Source organism: Hemibagrus wyckioides, linkage group LG27 (genome assembly GCF_019097595.1).
Source record: "Hemibagrus wyckioides isolate EC202008001 linkage group LG27, SWU_Hwy_1.0, whole genome shotgun sequence".
NCBI classification, from domain to species: Eukaryota; Metazoa; Chordata; class Actinopteri; order Siluriformes; family Bagridae; genus Hemibagrus; species Hemibagrus wyckioides.
In genome coordinates, this window is record NC_080736.1 from 8,150,484 (window position 1) to 8,169,306 (window position 18,823).

General features: G+C 40.8%; 1 protein-coding gene across 50 annotated transcripts in view; it reads right to left on the minus strand.

Annotated features, from left to right (window-relative positions):
* Positions 1–18,823, minus strand: part of madd (MAP-kinase activating death domain) — a 50,079-nt gene that overhangs the window by 19,838 nt on the left and 11,418 nt on the right. For 26 of the 50 annotated variants that reach the window (XM_058381821.1, XM_058381823.1, XM_058381794.1 and 23 more), the window contains exons 2-17: positions 16,071–16,286; positions 15,233–15,510; positions 14,130–14,448; positions 10,600–10,909; positions 9,018–9,149; positions 8,777–8,890; positions 8,583–8,663; positions 6,848–6,904; positions 5,858–6,030; positions 5,362–5,597; positions 5,106–5,265; positions 4,368–4,471; positions 4,071–4,273; positions 2,117–2,370; positions 1,813–1,952; positions 1,500–1,601 (exon numbers count right to left, since the gene is read on the minus strand). In XM_058381821.1, the coding sequence (XP_058237804.1) occupies positions 1,500–1,601; positions 1,813–1,952; positions 2,117–2,370; positions 4,071–4,273; positions 4,368–4,471; positions 5,106–5,265; positions 5,362–5,597; positions 5,858–6,030; positions 6,848–6,904; positions 8,583–8,663; positions 8,777–8,890; positions 9,018–9,149; positions 10,600–10,909; positions 14,130–14,448; positions 15,233–15,510; positions 16,071–16,129 (2,722 nt within the window). In that variant the 5' untranslated portion in view covers positions 16,130–16,286. The remainder of the gene's footprint in view (positions 1–1,499; positions 1,602–1,812; positions 1,953–2,116; positions 2,371–4,070; positions 4,274–4,367; positions 4,472–5,105; positions 5,266–5,361; positions 5,598–5,857; positions 6,031–6,847; positions 6,905–8,582; positions 8,664–8,776; positions 8,891–9,017; positions 9,150–10,599; positions 10,910–14,129; positions 14,449–15,232; positions 15,511–16,070; positions 16,287–18,823) is intronic. The other 24 variants (XM_058381830.1, XM_058381828.1, XM_058381797.1 and 21 more) reach the window with 2 other exon arrangements.

Consider the following 18,823-nt stretch of genomic DNA (forward strand, 5'->3'; position numbering starts at 1 on the left):
TGACTAACCTTTTTGCTGTTGTACATAATCTTACATGAATCTCAAGGGAACAGAGTGGAGATTTGCACGCCTAAGAACGTTATGTATGTGTTTCTATACATTAATTTCAGTTTCCTTTCGTTTTCACAACCCTGTGAGACTGTATGCAGTCTTTACGTCGAATCTTGGAGTTTTTCCTTGTCGCTGTTGCCTCTAGCTTACTTAGTAGGGCTCTGGCTCAACATCCAGGCTTCTTTTTTTGACAATGTCTGTTGTTACACAAAGAATTGAAACTGAATAGAGTAGAACTGTAATGAAATGGCCACAACTTTGTATAAAACACATAAATGGGATACCACAAGCAGAGTCACAGGAAAAACAGACTGAAAATGTGTACTTCTAAAACAGTGTGTATATATATACACACACATATATATATATATATATATATATCAGTGTATATTACACAGTAACACGCAGACACACAGAGTTTATGGAAATATCAAAACTATGGAATTATGCTTGACCACACATCAAAGGTATATCCTTGGACTAATCAACAGTCCAATAGTTTGGAGTAAAAGAAAGGAAGGATTCTCATTCTGTCAGAGGTAAAGGGGGCTATGGTGTTGAGAAACACAGCAAACCAGCACTAGCTCAGGGCAGGCTACAGCTATGAAACATACCAGGACTGTCAGGACTCTCATCACCACCATCTGAACAATAAAAAACAACAAAAAAATTCATCCAAAAATCATAAACCAATAAAAAAAATAAAATAAAGAAGCAAAAAAAACATACCACATATGATCTATGGTGCTAGGCAGGAAAGTGATAAAGTTATAAATGCTTGTATTGATGCCCCATTTTTCTGGGTAAGACAACGTTCTATTAGACTGAGAAAAACGGGAGGGCATTTAGCTCATGGATCACTTCCACAGTAGCACCTCACAGTCCAATGAACAATCAGAGAGGAGGAAGAGGAGGAGGAGGAGGAGAAGGGAGAATCGAGCAGGAGATCAAGCAAGAAATAAGGCAACATTCCTACCAACCTTGATCTGCTTCTTCTTTTAAATCAAAATTGAAATATTCTTTAATAAAAAAAAGAAGAAAGAAATTAAGATATAACAATAATAAAAAAAACAAAAAAAAAAACAGGAAAAGCAAAAAACACTAAGATCCCAGTAATCCGAACTGCACATCCAAGCCCAGTGGACCATGTCTCATTTTTTTTGCTGTACTACTGACCATTTTGCATCTTTGGACTAGTAGAGAAACCAAGCCAACTCTAACGAGTGTAAACCAGCAGAGAGAAGTGAAGCAAGAGAAAAAAAGAGCTAGATAGACAGATAGACAGAGAGAGAGAGAGAGATAGACAGGCAGACTGTAAGCAGAGGGGAAAGGCAGAGGAACCATGTAGAAAATGACGGGCTGAGGTGGAGACATTGAAAAAGGTTGGATGAGAGAGAGGATAAAGGAAGTGTAGGAACTTTGAGGAGGTCGAGGAAACTGTGCCATACCTTTAAGACTTGGGAAAGGAGTGTTCTTCTCTCGGGCTGCTTTGTTAGGAAGAGCCAGACTGGACAGACTAAAGCTGGTGCCATGGTTCTTATACAAGTTACCTACAAACACAGAATGCATAATACATTTTTCAGGCTTATGATTTATTCATGGCTCCACTTCAGTGAAGATGATTATAAAGTCAACTCGACGTCGTTATAGAATAAATCTTGGACCGATGGAAAATCACATTACTTATGAAGACTAATGTGCAAGTCATTCAGGATGGATTTCTCCTTTAATATTATCAGTCAACAAGAGAAGGCCACTCACTTGCAAAAGACATGAGTCCTCCAAAGCCATCACCGCTGTTATTGGAGATGGTGGAGTTGGGAGAGCTGTTCTTGGAGTCTCCTTCTCCATCACACTCGCCTGGAAGTTTCAGGCTGCTGGGCCTCAACGGGCGAGATGGCCTACAAACATAACACACACATTAGACTGAGTGTGTGTCGATGTTCTAAAGTCTGGCAAGGTGAAAAGTGTAAAAGCTCCACTGATTTCCACACTGATAAAAGCACAGACTTATTAAAATTTATTGAGATAAACTCTGAGGCAGTAGCCTGAGAGACAAACATACTTGTTTCCATTGATATTCTGGTGAAAACGTGGTGTGTAGCTCTCCTCTTGCTCCTCACTGTCAGCCTCCTCCTCTGCTGGGAAGCCATACTGGGGCTCAAAATATGGGTTATCATACTCTCGCTTCTTATTTGTTGAGTCTGTAGGTGTCGGCTCTGGGCTGGATCGAGTGAAGGGTGGGAGACATAATCCAAGGACAGAGTTCTGTAAAGCCACACTGGCTGATGCCTCAATCTCAACAGGCTCCGTCGGCTCCTATTCAGAAAAAGAATAAACGTTATCGGTTCCTTAAGGTGTATTTAATGAATGCTTATAACGATTTAAGATATATTCAAATATATAGTAATGTGAAAAACGTTGCTGTCTTGATCTCTTCCTTTCTGCTTCATGGATCGGCTCATGTTGTTTTTGCTTTGGTCTCCATTTGTTGTTACTAGATCCTTCTCTAATCATTTCCCCTCATTACGCTGTGTACTTAAACTGTATCGCCCTCCATCTTTCACAGCTTATATATTTGTGTGTGTTCAGTTCCAAACCTTAGGAAAGTCTTAAGATTTTCTTTCCTTATTTCCTGATTATGGATTATCAGACCTGGCTGTGTTCTGACCCAAAACAACACTAAATAGCCTACAATAAAGGCACTTAATCACCAATATCCTGCCTCTTACGCTCATTTGTTAAACTCTTCCCCCACTTGACAATATAGATAAACAGCAATCCATTCAAGCCTTAGTGAATCGAATTTCTCATTTAAATGGTTTTCTTATAGCAATCAGAGTTTATCCCTTTATTCTTCACAGTAGATCTATGATTTGCAGCGTCTACTAGCTATAGTACAATTCCAGCTGCAAAGAATCAACAACACTAAAACAAAAAAAATGCCTGCTTTTCAGTAATGGAATAATCACTGTAAGCTACTTATAAAGCCTTTTTATTCAACTGTCTGTGAATTTACAGTAATACCTCTCAGATCCACATCTCACGATTCGCGACTTCAATGATCCGTAAAATTTTCATTGGAACCTAAATAATTTGCGTCTGCGAATTTTTCCGCAGACCCGCGAAATCCTCGCAAAAGTGTTTACGACTAATTTCGTGGCCATTTATACATTTTCATGCTTTTTAATGTGAAGAAAAATTTAGTTTATTAATTTAGTAATATAAATATAAAAGTAAAATCAACAAAATATCAATATCAATAAAATATAAATGTTATTTTAATGATATCGAACGTCGCCGATATCACGTACGTACAGTACAGCGATTACGACACGCTATTGGCTGGAAGGGTTGGAAGTAGCCAATCACAGAGCATTAACAGTTTCACCTAGCTGCTGATTGGCTGGTAGCTACGACGCTTTGTATGCGTCATGTCGCGGTTCATCTCCCCGCACCTTGTACTCGGTTCAACACGCACGTATAATGTAAATATTTATATTTTCCGTGAATACGTGATCTCAGTGATTTGGTTTTTATACAGGCGATACTGTACTCTATTTTTACGTTAAACACTTATATCTTTTTTGAGGGTAATGTATTAAGTGTACATAACTTTTAAATTAAATTAAAGTGTTTTGGGAGCATGACTGGGGTCATATTTAGGGTTTAAACTCTAAAAATAAGCATTTACAATACAGTATTAGCATTTTTAGTGACTCCACCGAACATCCGCGAAACCTCGTCATTCGCGATGGGTCCTGGAACATAACCTCGCGGATGTGTGAGGTATTACTGTACATTGAAATCACTACTAATAGTAACGCACATTTGTTTGTAGTACTGCCTCCTAAGAGCTCATGCACGACTCTACAAGACTCCGCTCACACTAGTATACTCTCAACCATGTAGGCTTTTTCACAATTATGCCTTTTTTTATTTTTTTTTTTATAGTAAAATGCTTTTAGTGTTGCTACTGGCAACAGCATTGTAGTTTAATAACAAATAACAGTACTGACATGATTCACTCCCTGGATGATGGTGCTGGGGCTGGAAGAGGCTGTGGTGCTGGAGCTGGAGCGATGCGGCTGGCCATCAGTGGCGTCGGCAGGACCCTCGGCCTCAGACCCGCGCTCGTCACTCTCACTCTTATACTCCTGGAATTCATGGATTTCTACTTCACTAGCATCCTCCAGCGCTGCATGTGTCAAAGGATCAACATCTGTGAGAATGCAGAGACTTCTAATTAGGAGGCAAGACAAAAAAAATAAAAAATAAAAAGGTGAGGATGTCAGGGAAGAAGAAGCATAACTAACTCGGTGTGTCGCCCTGGATGTCTCCCTTGATCATTTCATTCACGAAATCTCCCAGTGACGAGTAAGAGGAGCTAGAATCATCATATGCCTCGCTGTCACTTCCACTGCAACAAACCACAGACGGAAACATGCTGTATGTCCATTATAAAATGTGCATTATTAAAAAAAAAGAAAGAAAGAAATTAAAAAATGTCTGCATGCATCAAGTTGTGAACACTTGCTATAGCTGCAGAAAATTCAAAATGAAGGAAGTACTAATTGTAGCATTGAGCAGGCATGAGTATTTTATTTAATACTTCCTGATATGTATAAGATCCATATAAAAGAAGCAGACACTGCCAGTAGGCAGATCTATCTTTAGTGTTTGGTTTATGCAAAGTTTGCCAATAGCCAAATAAGAAAGGTCGGCTATTAAAATAAGCTGGCAACAAATTTCCAACACGCAAAACTTTGTGTATTTGTAAGACCCCTATATTAATGTGGAAAGGTGCAAACAGCTACAGTCTTGGCTAAATTGCTAACTGCATTAAAACAGAGAATGTGTTTGCTGCCAAGCTTTTAGAGTCATGCATATTTCTAATGTGACTGCAGTTTAGCTCCGACTTTTCGGCGGTGATTCATCAGTTCTCTACAGCAGCCCCCTTGGATAAGTCACACACAAGCCTAATCACCCAATCTGACTAATACCACTTTATATGTATTTTCCATAATTAGTCAGTAACTGTGTGTGTTTCCTACCTGTCATCTGTAGGGTCTGACTCATTACCATCATCCTCCAGTGGTCCACTTATAGCCTCCGCGAGCTGTGAGTTTCCATCATACACACGATAAAACACAGGCTGCAACTGATGAGCATACCACTTGGGCTTATCACCTATCAGGGAGGGGTCATACACATCTGGAAAAAACACACACACACAAAAGTTTAAAACATGTAACCAAATATATGTTTAAACAAAAAAACTGTTTCCACTGTTACTGTGTGTACTCTTACTGTTATGAATCCTTTGGAAGGCCAGGTTCGTAGGGTTTAAAGCCCACTCCCCATAATATTCCACAGCCTGTGTGTGTGAGAGCTTCTCGGCAAAACTGGTGCGGCGTGGCCGCGACGCCAGGAAAGACGTGGCTTGAAATGCTACCACGGGTCTTGGGAAGAGTCGCAGCGTCCGTGTGTGCATTTGAAACCCTTGCAGAACGTTTGGAGAGTTGAAGAATCTCACCATCGCCACCCTGAAACAGGAAAATTAACCATATTTTACAATTTATCCTCAACCCCCCCCAGAATTCTTTAAAGCCAAACTTATATTCTATAAAGAATTCTATCAAGCTGAATATATGTACCCTGCAACAATACAGACCTTTCTCTCTCTCTTACTCAAACACTTTGTTACTTTAGCACACAACCTTTAACTATGTCCAAACCAAATCATTTACTGAGCTCATTTTCAACCAAAGTTTTGGATTGGGATTTAAGGATGACATAAACTGACCTTGTGGCCACATCCACAGAGTCGACATCATTTCCATAAATAAGTGGGTTAAATTCAGTGGAGGAAGGGGAGGACTTATCACGGCCTGGGGGCAGAAGAGTCAGATCTTGACCCTCCTGAAACTTCTCCAGGTTTAGTATAGGCTGAGTGTTTAGACTCATACTGGCCAGAGCCTGTGGAGAAACATATTGAAGGGGAGAGAGAGAGAGAGAGAGAGAGAGAGAGAAAGATGGACAGGAGATTTAGGGAGAGAGAGCAGAGAATGAACAAACAAATATATACAGCTGACAATAATGTCTCTAAGCTAAAGGGGAAAAGGGAGAGGGAAAGCAACCTCAATTCAGGCAATGTTTCATACACAGTACTCCACAAATAACGTGGTGATTCTTATATCGTAAATGATCCAAAAGTACCGACCAGAATCTGTTTAGCTCTTTGGCTCTAATCATCAAGGTTATTATCATAACCTTGAGTCTAACTGCCTGAAATGAGATGCAGACTTGGTGGGTTAAAGGGTTAAAAATGTTAGAAAAGGGTGGGCTCATCACACCGAGCTATTTTATTTATAATGCACTCTGGGAATACTGTTATTGCACGCTCAACGTCTCTCACCGAAACAGCTGGCATTCCAGCACCTTTATGCACTATTGACAATCAGGCCTGCCACAGTGCCAAGTCAAACACAAAATCCATTTGATTTTCAATCTGCTCATTTAGGCTGATAACCGCTGGCTAACACAATGAAATATGAGTGCTGGGGGAATCCAGACATGCTGAAGCCAAACTCTGTGAGCAGCAGATGATTACACTTATTTGATGTGCAAAACTGTGTATGATTATGCACAAGTAAGACAGGAATACAGAAGGCAGACAGCTGTGCGCAGCTGGGCTAAAGTGTGCAATATTTGGGCAGTGTATGTAAGCAGAAAAAACAAAGATTCCGTGCAAATAGAAAAGCATGGCACGTTCCAGAAGCAGAGATTTAGGAACCTTTGTGTCAGAGGCGAAGATCTGCTTTTGGGTGATCACAGTCAACCTAACCAGACACTGGAACACAAGACCAAAACAGAGGAAATGTCACATGATTCCCGAACCCCAGCCAAGTGCTGGCAAAGGATCGGCAGGGCATGTGACTGTCTCAGAGACTAAACGCATGAGGAGGGAGAGAGAGAGAGAGAGAGAGAGAGAGACAGAGAGAAAGAGAGACTTTGACATAACAAGAGACAGAAAAAAAAGATATACACCACTTTTTATATAAGAGAAGAATAAACCAAAACAAAAACAAAAGTAAAAACACAAGGACGGTAAAACAGTATGAGAGAACACGGAAGCTTAGCATCACATACAGACAGACAGGACAGCCAAGTCATAGAAAGACCCTCTAGTTATCAGAGTGATAACTCTGCTACAGGTCTACACTGATGAATGGGTAGAGATGAATAGAAAGCAGAGAAAACTTTATAGGTAGGGGATTGTGTGTTGTATATAAATTGAACCATTGTTTTAAGAGTGGGAACAATTTACTGCATCACAGCAATATTTTTCTCCAACATTAAACACACACACACACATATATATATATATATATATATATATATATATATATATAGTGTGCATTTTATGCCTTTGTTAAATATAAATATATAAATATATATATATATATATATATATATATATATATATATATATATATATATATATATATATATTTATTTATTTAACAAAGGCATAAAATGCACACTTCTCAAAGCTCTTCACAAAGATGAACACAAAAATTTGGCAAAATGGGGGTCATAACACACAGGCTTTTATTGTATTGGGTCTGATTCAGTTTGCATCAGTAATACCAGAGTCATGATTTATGATTTAATACTGATATTGAATTGAGAGAGGATCTGCAGAATAAGAAAACATGAATTATCATCTGGCTGTGATGATCGTGAGAATCTTTCAAGAATAAGGAAGCATTAAAATACAAGTGATCAGATAAAATATTTGGGCAGCTCTGTTCTGAATCAGACCTGGGTTCTGGATTATAATCTAATCTGGGTTAAGGGTTCTACTTGAGGATTTTGTGGTCAGTTAACACTTAAATGGACACAGATGGGCCCCAGAAATTGTGTTACCTCCAAAAGCTAGAACAAAGTGAGGAAAGGGGGGAAAAAAAAATGCATTTATTTATTTATTATACTACATTACAACAAAACAGGCAACGTATGACATTATATACACAGGATCGAAGGCTGTTTTCACACCTAGGTAGAGTAAATCTGAGTTAGAATTTGAAGGTTAGTTCACACTGCACTGATTTAGAGCAGAATTGTTTGTTGGAGTTAATATTATATATGTGAGTTTTAGCGATTTGTCAGAAATTTGATGGGATATGCTTTGAATTCGTATGCTTTAAAAACTCAAGCAAGTATATTTTTTATTAAAGAAACAAAAATGCTGCAGTTAAATACCAGATTAAAGTATACCAATATTACCCATAGTTTAGGATTTAAATAATTTTAAAAGCCAATTAATTGAAGTAAATGTGTGTTCTTATGCAAGCGCTCTAGAAATAATTAAATTAAATAGGTGTGAAAGCAAACTAATCAAAACAGCAAGTGCTACCACTTAAAAAAACAGCAAAAAAATATTTTAAGCAATAAATCATAAGAAACTAGACACATTTTATCAGTCTATAATGGTGAAAGCAAATGGCCAATTGTGCTTATTTTACCTGCTTCAGGTGTTTCTTCAACTCTGTCGATTCTGGTTCAGGCAAAGGTGGGAGTATTTCTGCATTGTTTGGAGCAATGACCTGTGAACAGATAACATACACCGATAATGTGCAATGAGCTTGGAACTAAATTAAAACAGCAGATGGATAAGCAGTTTTGCGATAGACTGATTTATTGGATACAGATTACTGACCTTGTTGCAGTCCAGATCCACCAGCCAAACATCATCAGGCATCTTAAAGTCTGATTTATACAGGAAGAAGCTGGCGGGCACGCCAATGATGTATGGAGTGGGTGCTAGCAGGAGCTGGGAAGCAGAATAAGGTAATAAAATGCAGAGATGGAGACTAGCTGCTCTTAGGAAGACTGTATTTTAACATTGCAGGTAAAGTCGGGTACTGGTGCTTTAGGACATTTTTACCACGTTACGGTACCTGCTCGGCTGAAGCCATGCAAGTGGGCAGTAGAGGAATGACGGGGAACATGTACTCCAGAGGATAGATCATGGCCACGAAAGCCATCACACTCATGGAGAGGGCGTTGTAATCCCGAGACTGAAGTACCACCTACAAACAGCACAGAGATAAGATTTTTTTCCCCCCATTTTGTGTGGATGTATAGTAAAATATCTTAAAATAACAATTACAGTGGCAAATATTTTGATTAATTGTCACTACGGCTTAGGACTGTGATTGCTTTTCAGTGTAGAATAATTCCCATACAAGGATTAAAGTGAAATGCAATGGAACAGGAAATTACTCACATTTTTAATTCCTAAAAAAGCAATGCAGCTATCACATGACCTCAAAGTAAGTTTCCTTATCAGTCACTGATGAAAAGATATACACCGATCAGGCATAACATTATGAGCACTGACAGGTGAAGTGAATAACACTGATGATCTCCTCATCATGGCACCTGTTAGTGGGTGGGATATATTAGGCAGCAAGTGAACATTTTGTCCTCAATGTTGATGTGTTAGAAGCAGGAAAAATGGACAAGCGTAAGGATTCGAGCGAGTTTGACGAAGGGCCAAATTGTGATGGCTAGATGACTGGATCAGAGCATCTCCAAAACTGCAGCTCTTGTGGGGTGTTCCTGGTCTGCAGTGGTCAGTATCTATCAAAGGTGGTCCAAGGAAGGAACAGTGGTGAACCGGTGACAGGGTCGTGGACGGACAAGGCTCACTGATGCACGTGGGGAGAGAAGGCTGGCCCGTGTGATCCGATCCAACAGACGACCTACCGTTGCTCAGATTGCTGAAGAAGTTAATGCTGGTTCTGATCAGAATACACAGTACATGACGGGTCAGGGCTGTTTTGGCAGCAAAAGGGGGACCAACACAACATTAGTCATAATGTTATGCCTGATCGGTGTACAGTTTAGGTATTATATTTCACATTTTCACTTCTTTTTTATCTTAAATGCAATCACAGGGTGAAATGTAATGTAAAGTTAAGCACTGAATTCTTCAAACATAATCCCAAGCTGATAGTTTTTCTTTAAAGGGATCAAGTGATGCAAGGGAAATGCAATGAAGGTTTAGCTTTTCATTACAGAATGGTTTTTGCACATCACATATAAAAAGCAATGCTGTTAGTGTATTGTTTTTCATGTAATTTGATCGTTGTGAGGGCTTTGGCTTTGGCACAGAATATTCTCCATACACACATCTTTTTATGTAGAAACATTTGATTCAGATTAATCTTCCAGTCTAGATGTTTTTTTATATTCATGATTGGGTAGCTTTGTTTTTTTCATACCAGAAGCTTTCCAAAAGCTCAATCATCAAAATCCATAAATCCAGGGTCTATGTAACTTAAAATAAAACTTAAAATGAAAAAAGGTCACCATATCTCAATCTGCTGAAGAGCCGTTGCTGTTGCTATTCAATTACGTTATCTATCAAATTACATAAAAACTAATCCAGTGTCATGATGAGTCTAGAAAACCAGGTTTTTGAGTAACTGAGAACATTTTACTAAGCCAGAGAACAGCATGTGGGCAGCTTCGTACCTTGTGTTCAAGCAGAATGCAGCTGAGCACCTGCAGGCAGGCGTCCACCCCCAGTAGCTCCAAAGGCAGGTGCAGTGGAAAGTCCACGAGACAGAATCGGGACGAGTCGGGCAGGGCGAAAGTAAGCGCCGGCTGGAGTTCTGGAGGAAGCACTTCCACGTCGACACGCCGCACACCTGCTACAGGTACCGGCGAGCGCAGCAGCCTATACACCCACGATTCCATTTCCCTCAGGTCATGGAGTAGCTGAGTACCTTTCTCCTTCTCCTCGACAGAAAGCGCGCCGGCCAACACGCGCCACATGGCGTCCCTGGAGGATACACACATACAAACAGGAACACATAAATATCTTGCGGGTGAGTAATGTTGGTAAAATTATATGCAGAATTCAAAATCCAAGGTCCTACATATCAAACAAAATGGCACTGGAGTCCCTCAGACATAATTCTTATTCATCTGAAACAAATTTTGGACAGAAATGTTGCCATCGTTATAATCCACACTGCAGCACTGCACATCCTTGGTTTTTATGACAGGCACATCATTTCATCATCACACATCACTGCCTACACTACCCACAATTCACAAGTGTTTACACCCTAGAGCCTGGGAAGGTGATGACACTGCAGTAAGCAGGCCTAAGAATAGGATCATTAGTCTCAATGACTTGCGACACCTGGCATCCTGTAGACTACATTACCCATCCCTAACCCATCCTTCATTCCTTCTCTTCTGGGTGGTGCTCCCTCTATCCACCTGCTTTACACGGGCCATGTGCAGGTTTACTGTTCTAAAACAACACTGCTGTCCTTCCTAAGGGAAAGAAAATGGATACACTAATACAAATCTCTGACAATTACGAATGCCGGTATCTTCTGAGCTTTGTGTATAGTCAGAAAATTGCCAAATTTTGGCATTTGTACATGATCATGTGGTCCTCTAAGCTTTTTTAAAAAAATCTATTAAACTGGCTAGGAATCAGGAATAACACTGAAATCTCACATATAAATTGACACCACTTCTCATCATTTAGTTCGTACACATTTAGCTACGTTACAATGAGGTCACACACCGCTTGACCCAAGCACTTCTGTCAATGAATATTTTTCATTATCATCATCAACAAACTTAATACGGTTTTATGCTCAACACTGACAGTCACTTTTCCTTGAGACAAATCTGAGCTTGTGTGTGTGTGGGCTGTAGTCAGGGTACAGGAAGGGGGAGTGTGTCTTTTATGACAGGACAGTGAGAAGGCCATAATTTTCTTCTGTGAAAGCCTCCCACCTCCTGCAGCCGGTCCCTGAGGAGAGTCAGCAACCTCAATCTGTTAAAAAGTCTGCTTCAGCTGTCTCATTCTTACATAAGCACATTTCTCATTTAGTCCTTATCTCTCTGTGCTTCTGACAGCTCTTTCTATCTCTCTCCCCGACAGGCACTCTGTCTTTGTCTCCCCGGTATCTCTTGCTCACACAACCTCTGTCTTTTTGTCTCCAGCAACTCTCCCGTTCTCACTCCATGTTTCTCTGTATCTCCTTCTATTTTTAGTGTCGCTACAAACCTTACAATCTTTGCTATTAAAATAGTCCAGAGCAACACTGTCCTTTGGCCTGAACCCTTTTGCATACTGCTATCAACATGTGTTACCATTCAGATTCTACCTTTTACAGCTCTGTTCTGGCCTTGATCAAATCACAGCAGGGCATCAACCCCCATAGGCCATGTTAGGCCAGCAATTATTTTCCTACATTATAATTAAGAAATATGTTTTCTCTCCAAAAAAAAAAAAAAAAGAAAAACCCTAAATCAAAGTCGTAGCTCTGAATCCAAGGACACACTGAGACAACCCACATGCATGTGTAATGTGTCCGTATGCATGCCCACCGAAAGGCCGGTGCTGGAGCAAAGTCAAAATCGCACTTCCTTTGCCAGGATGATGCTGCGCAGAGAGTGCCTGAGTCAGAATTGCCCTTTAGAGGTGGTCATTACACAATCTGCATACTACTAAACTCCCACAAATGTGCTGCACTGACCGAAGAACAACATTTTTCAGTAACTCATGCAAAACATGAATTCTGTAATACAATAAAACCTAAATGTATATAGCACAGAGCGGTCATGCTCTACTAATTAAATACAAATCTTCACTTGCCTAGCCAGTTAACCGAATAACAGCAACAATTATTAAAGGCTTTCTGCAATTGGCTGAGAATATTTTTCTAGTCCCGCAAATAGAGTTAATGATCTTGGGGTGTTTTTTGCTGTGTTTGGACTTTTTTGGGTCCTGAGTACGACATTACAGGTATTATATATTCAGCTTCTGATAACATGTGGTGCCGAGTATTTCCTTAGCACATCCTTCATATGCAGTTTCTTAAAATAAAATTGTCGTTTACACAAAACTCTAAATATTGTGCTGCTTTTAAAGCAAGCTGTAAGTAAACAGAGATGAGGTTACACCATTGCCCTCAGCAGGCCGGCACCTCTGATAATTTACACAGCAATTTGTGCACACAGTGCTCTGTTTTCAAGGACTGGTTTATTGCTGAAATTTCTTGCACATACTCAGAGAGCAAATCTAGGGAGTTTGGCTTGACAAACAACATCGAGGCCTGAACCCGCAACTGCAACTTGTCATGAAATTGGTTGCTAGGTTACAAAAGAAAAAGGCTCTACGGAGAAAAAGGAAAGGGGGGGGGGGGCATCACTCAAAACGCTTATTGATCTGAATGAGACTTCTAAAGCACTCGAGCAGATTGTTTAATGATAGACACTTGAGGAGTGAGCAATCACCGTGGCCTGTCATTGCAATGTAAGCCCATTGTCACAGCAAACGACTTACATAACCTTCCTATGGAGAGAACACGATAATCATCATCATCATCATCATCCCCCCTCACCCTCTCTATCGAAAATGCTCTCACACACTCACCATGCAATTCGCTTCTTGTACACAACAAAGGACATCAGTAAATTCTCTAATAGCACATCCGCTTCCTTTTTAATAAACCGCTACCTGTTACATTTCTGTACCACATGGCAAATTATTAATGCCTTCTTATTTGCAGCACTATGTAAAAGTGTTATTAGAATAGATTCAAAGCAAAAATGGATTCTCTATGGGGAATCTTGCTGGATGGATATCCATCGGGAAAATTACAAGCCGTCTTCGCCGGCTGAAACATAACAGTAACGGCAGATCATTATTAAAGTTAATGAGAATGAGCAATTAAAAAGACACCACTGCTCATCCTGTCATATTACACAAGAACTAAACACTAAACCGAAATGTGGTATACTGCGATCAGCACTGAATATACCAAGATGCTTAAATAGTTAAGCAGTGCTAATACTAGACACAGTCATATGACAGCTTTACAGATTTGGATCTAGAAGGAGGCACAAGGGTATGATAAAAACTCCCTGAGACAACATAAAAAAGAAAACATCAGCAGAAAAATATGATCCAGGATCCAAGACCCCAAAAATATTCAGATATTCTGACGTATGATGATGATGTTTGTACTCACCGCTGGTTACCCTTGGCAGCTCCTGCTCTCTGGTTGAGTCTGTGGCTACAGCAATCCACCATGCGTTTGAGGATGTACAGACACTCCCTGAAGGTGGTGAAAAACGGGTAGTGGCTCAGGATGCACAGTGAGGTCAGCATGCTGTTGCGATTCCGTGCTGATGCCCTGGTGCTGCGTTTGGGACGGGGTGACCTCCCAGTGCCTGGCTCTGGCACCCTATCGCCTGCCATGGGCACTGTGTGGTCACCCGACAGAGACAAGGTGGAGGGGTCACATTTCTCAGTGGCCTCAACTGCAGGGTCTGTCTGTGGAGGCTTTTCTGTACAAACAGAAAACTGATGAGGAATAAAATCTCTCAAGAGTACAAGACTCTACTAAAATTAGTGCATTAAGGACATTAGCACATGATGCAGACCATACTAAGCTTTTTCTGGTGAAGGAAGAACCACTATTATGCAAGGTGCGTTACTAGCATTGGCTAATGATGGCTGTGTTTGCAGAGCATTGCAGACAACTGCTGTGTTTTAGAAATGATGACTGTTGTGTGTTAGGAGCGTTGTGGACATACGTGGGGTGTTAGGAACACTGAAAATGAACATTGGGTGTTAGGAGCACTGGAGATGTACATTGTGTGTTAGCAAATTTGTAGAAGAATACCGAAGACCCCTGCTGTGTGTTAAGAGCATTGTAGACCACTACTACGTGTTAGGGGCATCATAGACCCCTGCTGTGTGTTAAGAGCTTTGTAGAAGGCTACTATGAATTAGAGGGCATCGAAGACAGCTGCTGTGTGTTAAGAGCATCGTAGAAGACTGCTGTGTGTTAAGAGCATCGTGGAAGACTGCTGTGTGTTGAGAGCCTTGTAGATGACTACTACGTGTTAGGGGCATCATAGACCCCTGCTGTGTGTTAAGAGCTTTTGTAGATGGCTACTACGAATTAGGGGCATCGTAGACACCTGCTGTGTGTTAAGAGCATTTGAGACGACCACCGTGTCTTAGGAGCACTGGGACAGCAACCGTATACAGCTACAGCAATATAATACAAGATAGCATTAACTCATTACATTACTTAAACAATCATTTTAAAAGGTGCCGGCTAACCTTTGCATTCCGAACGTGAGCGATGGTGGCCTCGTTGGAAGCAGCGGTAAAAGTTGAGGCAGATGCCATAGCGCGTGACACCCGAGTCTTTATCAGTGAGTGTGAAGACGAAGGAGGAGTCGTCGCGCAGGCTGACGCGCCGCTGCCGCACACTCAAGCAGCCTTCCGGTTGGCAGAAAAATACCACATCTGGGGGCAGAGGGAAGTCAGAATGGTCCTCTAGTGGGTAGCGCCTCAGCAGCTGGGGTGTCTGGGCCACACTCTCACTACTGGGCTGCCTGGGTGGAGGACAGAGAAAGAGAAGACACTGCAATGTCTGGACAGGAAATTAATCCTAGATTTGGGTTAAATTTAGCATCATTAGGGACTGTCTGTGGAAAACCTTGATCAAAGCTTTCATCAGAATTACCAGAATCTATCCTTCCTGTGAAAAAAGCCTCCTTTTCATCATGTTTCAATTAAGAGCTGCATGATTAAACTTTCTCAAAATGTCTGTCATTGGTTAACCCAGTGGACTTGCACAGTCTATTTATGCAGAACATATCTTATTAAACAGATACAAATACAAATATATGATACAAATATATCAACTGTATAAATTCTAAGCAGCAGAGGGCCGCTGTTATTATGAGCACTAGGCATACCACCCTGACGCACACCTCAGGCAAACATCTTACATACACTCCCACTGATGCATGCTTACTGACTAACACACCCAATACACACACGACAGCCAAGAACCATTGCACCGTGCAAAACACAATGAAGAACATATAACACACAGGCTCGTGCAGACACACACATGCACAAAGAAATACACACACACACACTCTCTCACCTGGCTCCAACTACCACAAGGTAGTCCAGGAGGCGCTGACACATTTTCTTTTTCTCCATCTTCTTAAAGTGCAGTACGTCTAAGTCATGGCAACCGTGGCTCTAATTAACTCTTTGCACAAAAGCTGTCCAATCAGGATGCAGTTAGAAGCAGGTAGTTCTAGAAAAGCAGGAGCCAATCATTTTGTTTAGAGCCGTGCTTGGAAATAAAGTTTACCTGAAAGCACAAAACGTTCATGATTAATTGTTTCCAGAATGCTGTAGCAGCAGGCTAATAGTGTAAATGAATACACAAAACCCATATTTTTATGTGTGCTTCATTGTAAATACGTCACACCTCTAGGTATCAGTATGTCTGTATGTGTGGTATCAGGGTGCTTAATGAACATGGCATGATACTACAATTTTTCATTACTATACATATACACATAACGGCACAGTGCCACAATGACCCCGGTTCAGTCCTGTGCTTCCATCTGTGTGGACTTTTACATGTTGCTCCTCGAGTTTCCTTCAGCTTCCCCAAAACATATCAGAAGGTGAACTGAACACTCAGAATTGTCGCTGGGTGTGAAGGAGTGCGTGAATGCAAAAATGAACAGACTGGTGTCCTAATCCAGGATGTATTCCCACCTTATGCTCAGATCCAATATGAACCTTGACCAAGCAGTTCAAGAAAATGAATGAATAAATGAATAAATATGTCGAAAACCTACTACAGATCAAAACGCGGATGAGTCGATGCATAATAATCTTATTTTGCTGCAATGTCACTATCACAGGCCATCCTGATAACACTAACACTCATGCTGAACATACAATGAACACCTCCAATTCTCCATAATGCATTTTTATTGTGACAGGGGACTTCAGCAGCGAATGTAAACACGTACATACACCGGCAGCTGAAAAGCAATTGCGTCCTATTCACCGGGGGCTCCGGCAGCATATGTGTGCATACAATCCAAACCAAATAAGCTCACACTATCAAACAATACCCGCGTTTCAGGTAGAGATGAAAGAAATACAATCTACCGGTATAGCCTCAGCATTTTATCATGTCTGCTTTAAAGTGAGACCTGTTTACTTTCCGATTACCTATTCTGACCCACGGCTTTTTACCGGGGACAAAGATAATGAGAATGGCAAAAGGACCTGAGATCTTGAGCTGTGGCCTGGGGTAAAATGGAGCACTGACTCAAAAAATGAGTGGTAACTACAAGTGTAAACATACAGCCACCTGTACACACCAAGTATTTTATTTATTCATAGATCACCGCTTGGAAATGTTGAGTGATTGATGGATATGTTGGGCTAATATTTTGATTTTTGGGCATCACTAGCCAATCAGGACACTGATAAGAACCATCATGTAGAATATCGGCGTATTAGCAGAACCTGCAAACAGATGTAGTGACTACGGGCAAGCTTGAATTCATTTTCTATCTTTATGCCTTATTCAGGCTATCATTGCTCAATCACACACTTCTTTATCCTGACCAGGGCTGCGGTGAAAATAAGGAAAACCCACATGGGCAGAGAGAGAACGTGAACTCCTCTTAAACAGTAACACGAGCATGTGAACACATTTGTTCCTGCTTATCCCATGCTAAACTGGGTCAGTGTTTATCAGACTGCTCCATGCATGCACAGCAGTCTGAACAATCAATTTCCCATGCTGATGACACAGCCCTTGTGTTTCATAGCTTCAATTCTTTCCTTATTTCTACGGTTCATTACGAGACACGGCAGAACGCAACCCTATATCGAGTTAAGAAGGCTCGGGGCATGAGGAAACATATGACTGTCTGAAGTAACAAAGCAGCAGAAAAAACAAATGCACTGAAACCCTCACTCTCGGCCACAACATCCATCCACTTTATGTAATACAGAAGATAAACACTGCTTTGAATTCGGAGCTTGTGCCAGACTGCCCAGGCTACCGAGTTAGGCAGTTAGACCTAATCTAATGATTGATTATTAGCTAAATAACTGGTCAAAACTGGAACCAAATCATTCAACCTATATATAACCCTTCAATTCTGGCTATAATCCTCTATAAAACTGTGATGTCTTTAGATGTCTTCACTGCAGAACGTTGGTAGAATTTCAAGAAGGCTGTTCTTGGATTATTTCCTAAGTTTTAGGAGCCTTGTGATTGCCGATATTAAGCTTTTACGGCAAGCAAGTTTCAACATCTGGCACACACGTCATTACAGATTAGGAAAGACTTGGGTTCAATCAAAAGCAACGATATTTCAGCAACATACTAAAACAGAAGTGCTATTCAGTTCTGCAAAGCAGCTTGCGTTTCAGACTAGCGTTATTTGGCTCATGCTTTTAAGACAGGATATAATTAAGTAGCTTTAGGGTTAAGGGCCTTGCTCAGTGCCAACACCCAACAATGGCAGCTTGGCAGTACCAGGGTTCAAACTTTAAGGCCAGTAGCTCAAAGTATTAACCTTTAGGCTACCAATGCCTTTTTCCAGTCTGTTTGGTGTTCATTTGTGATGGAAAATTGGGTGTGGACCACAACATCTGTGAAAGTAAATGTTTCCAGATTTTCAAGTTGGCTGCACTTGTTCATCCTCCTATTGTGAGAAACTACATACATGTCTGGGTCTGCAGAACCTTAATGACCTCGATATATTCAATGCAACAAATATGGACTTGAGTAATCTGGTTTTGTTTGCAAATTTGGTCAGGACAATGCTGATGCTCCAAAACATTTGTAGCTCTCTGCATCCTCCCAGA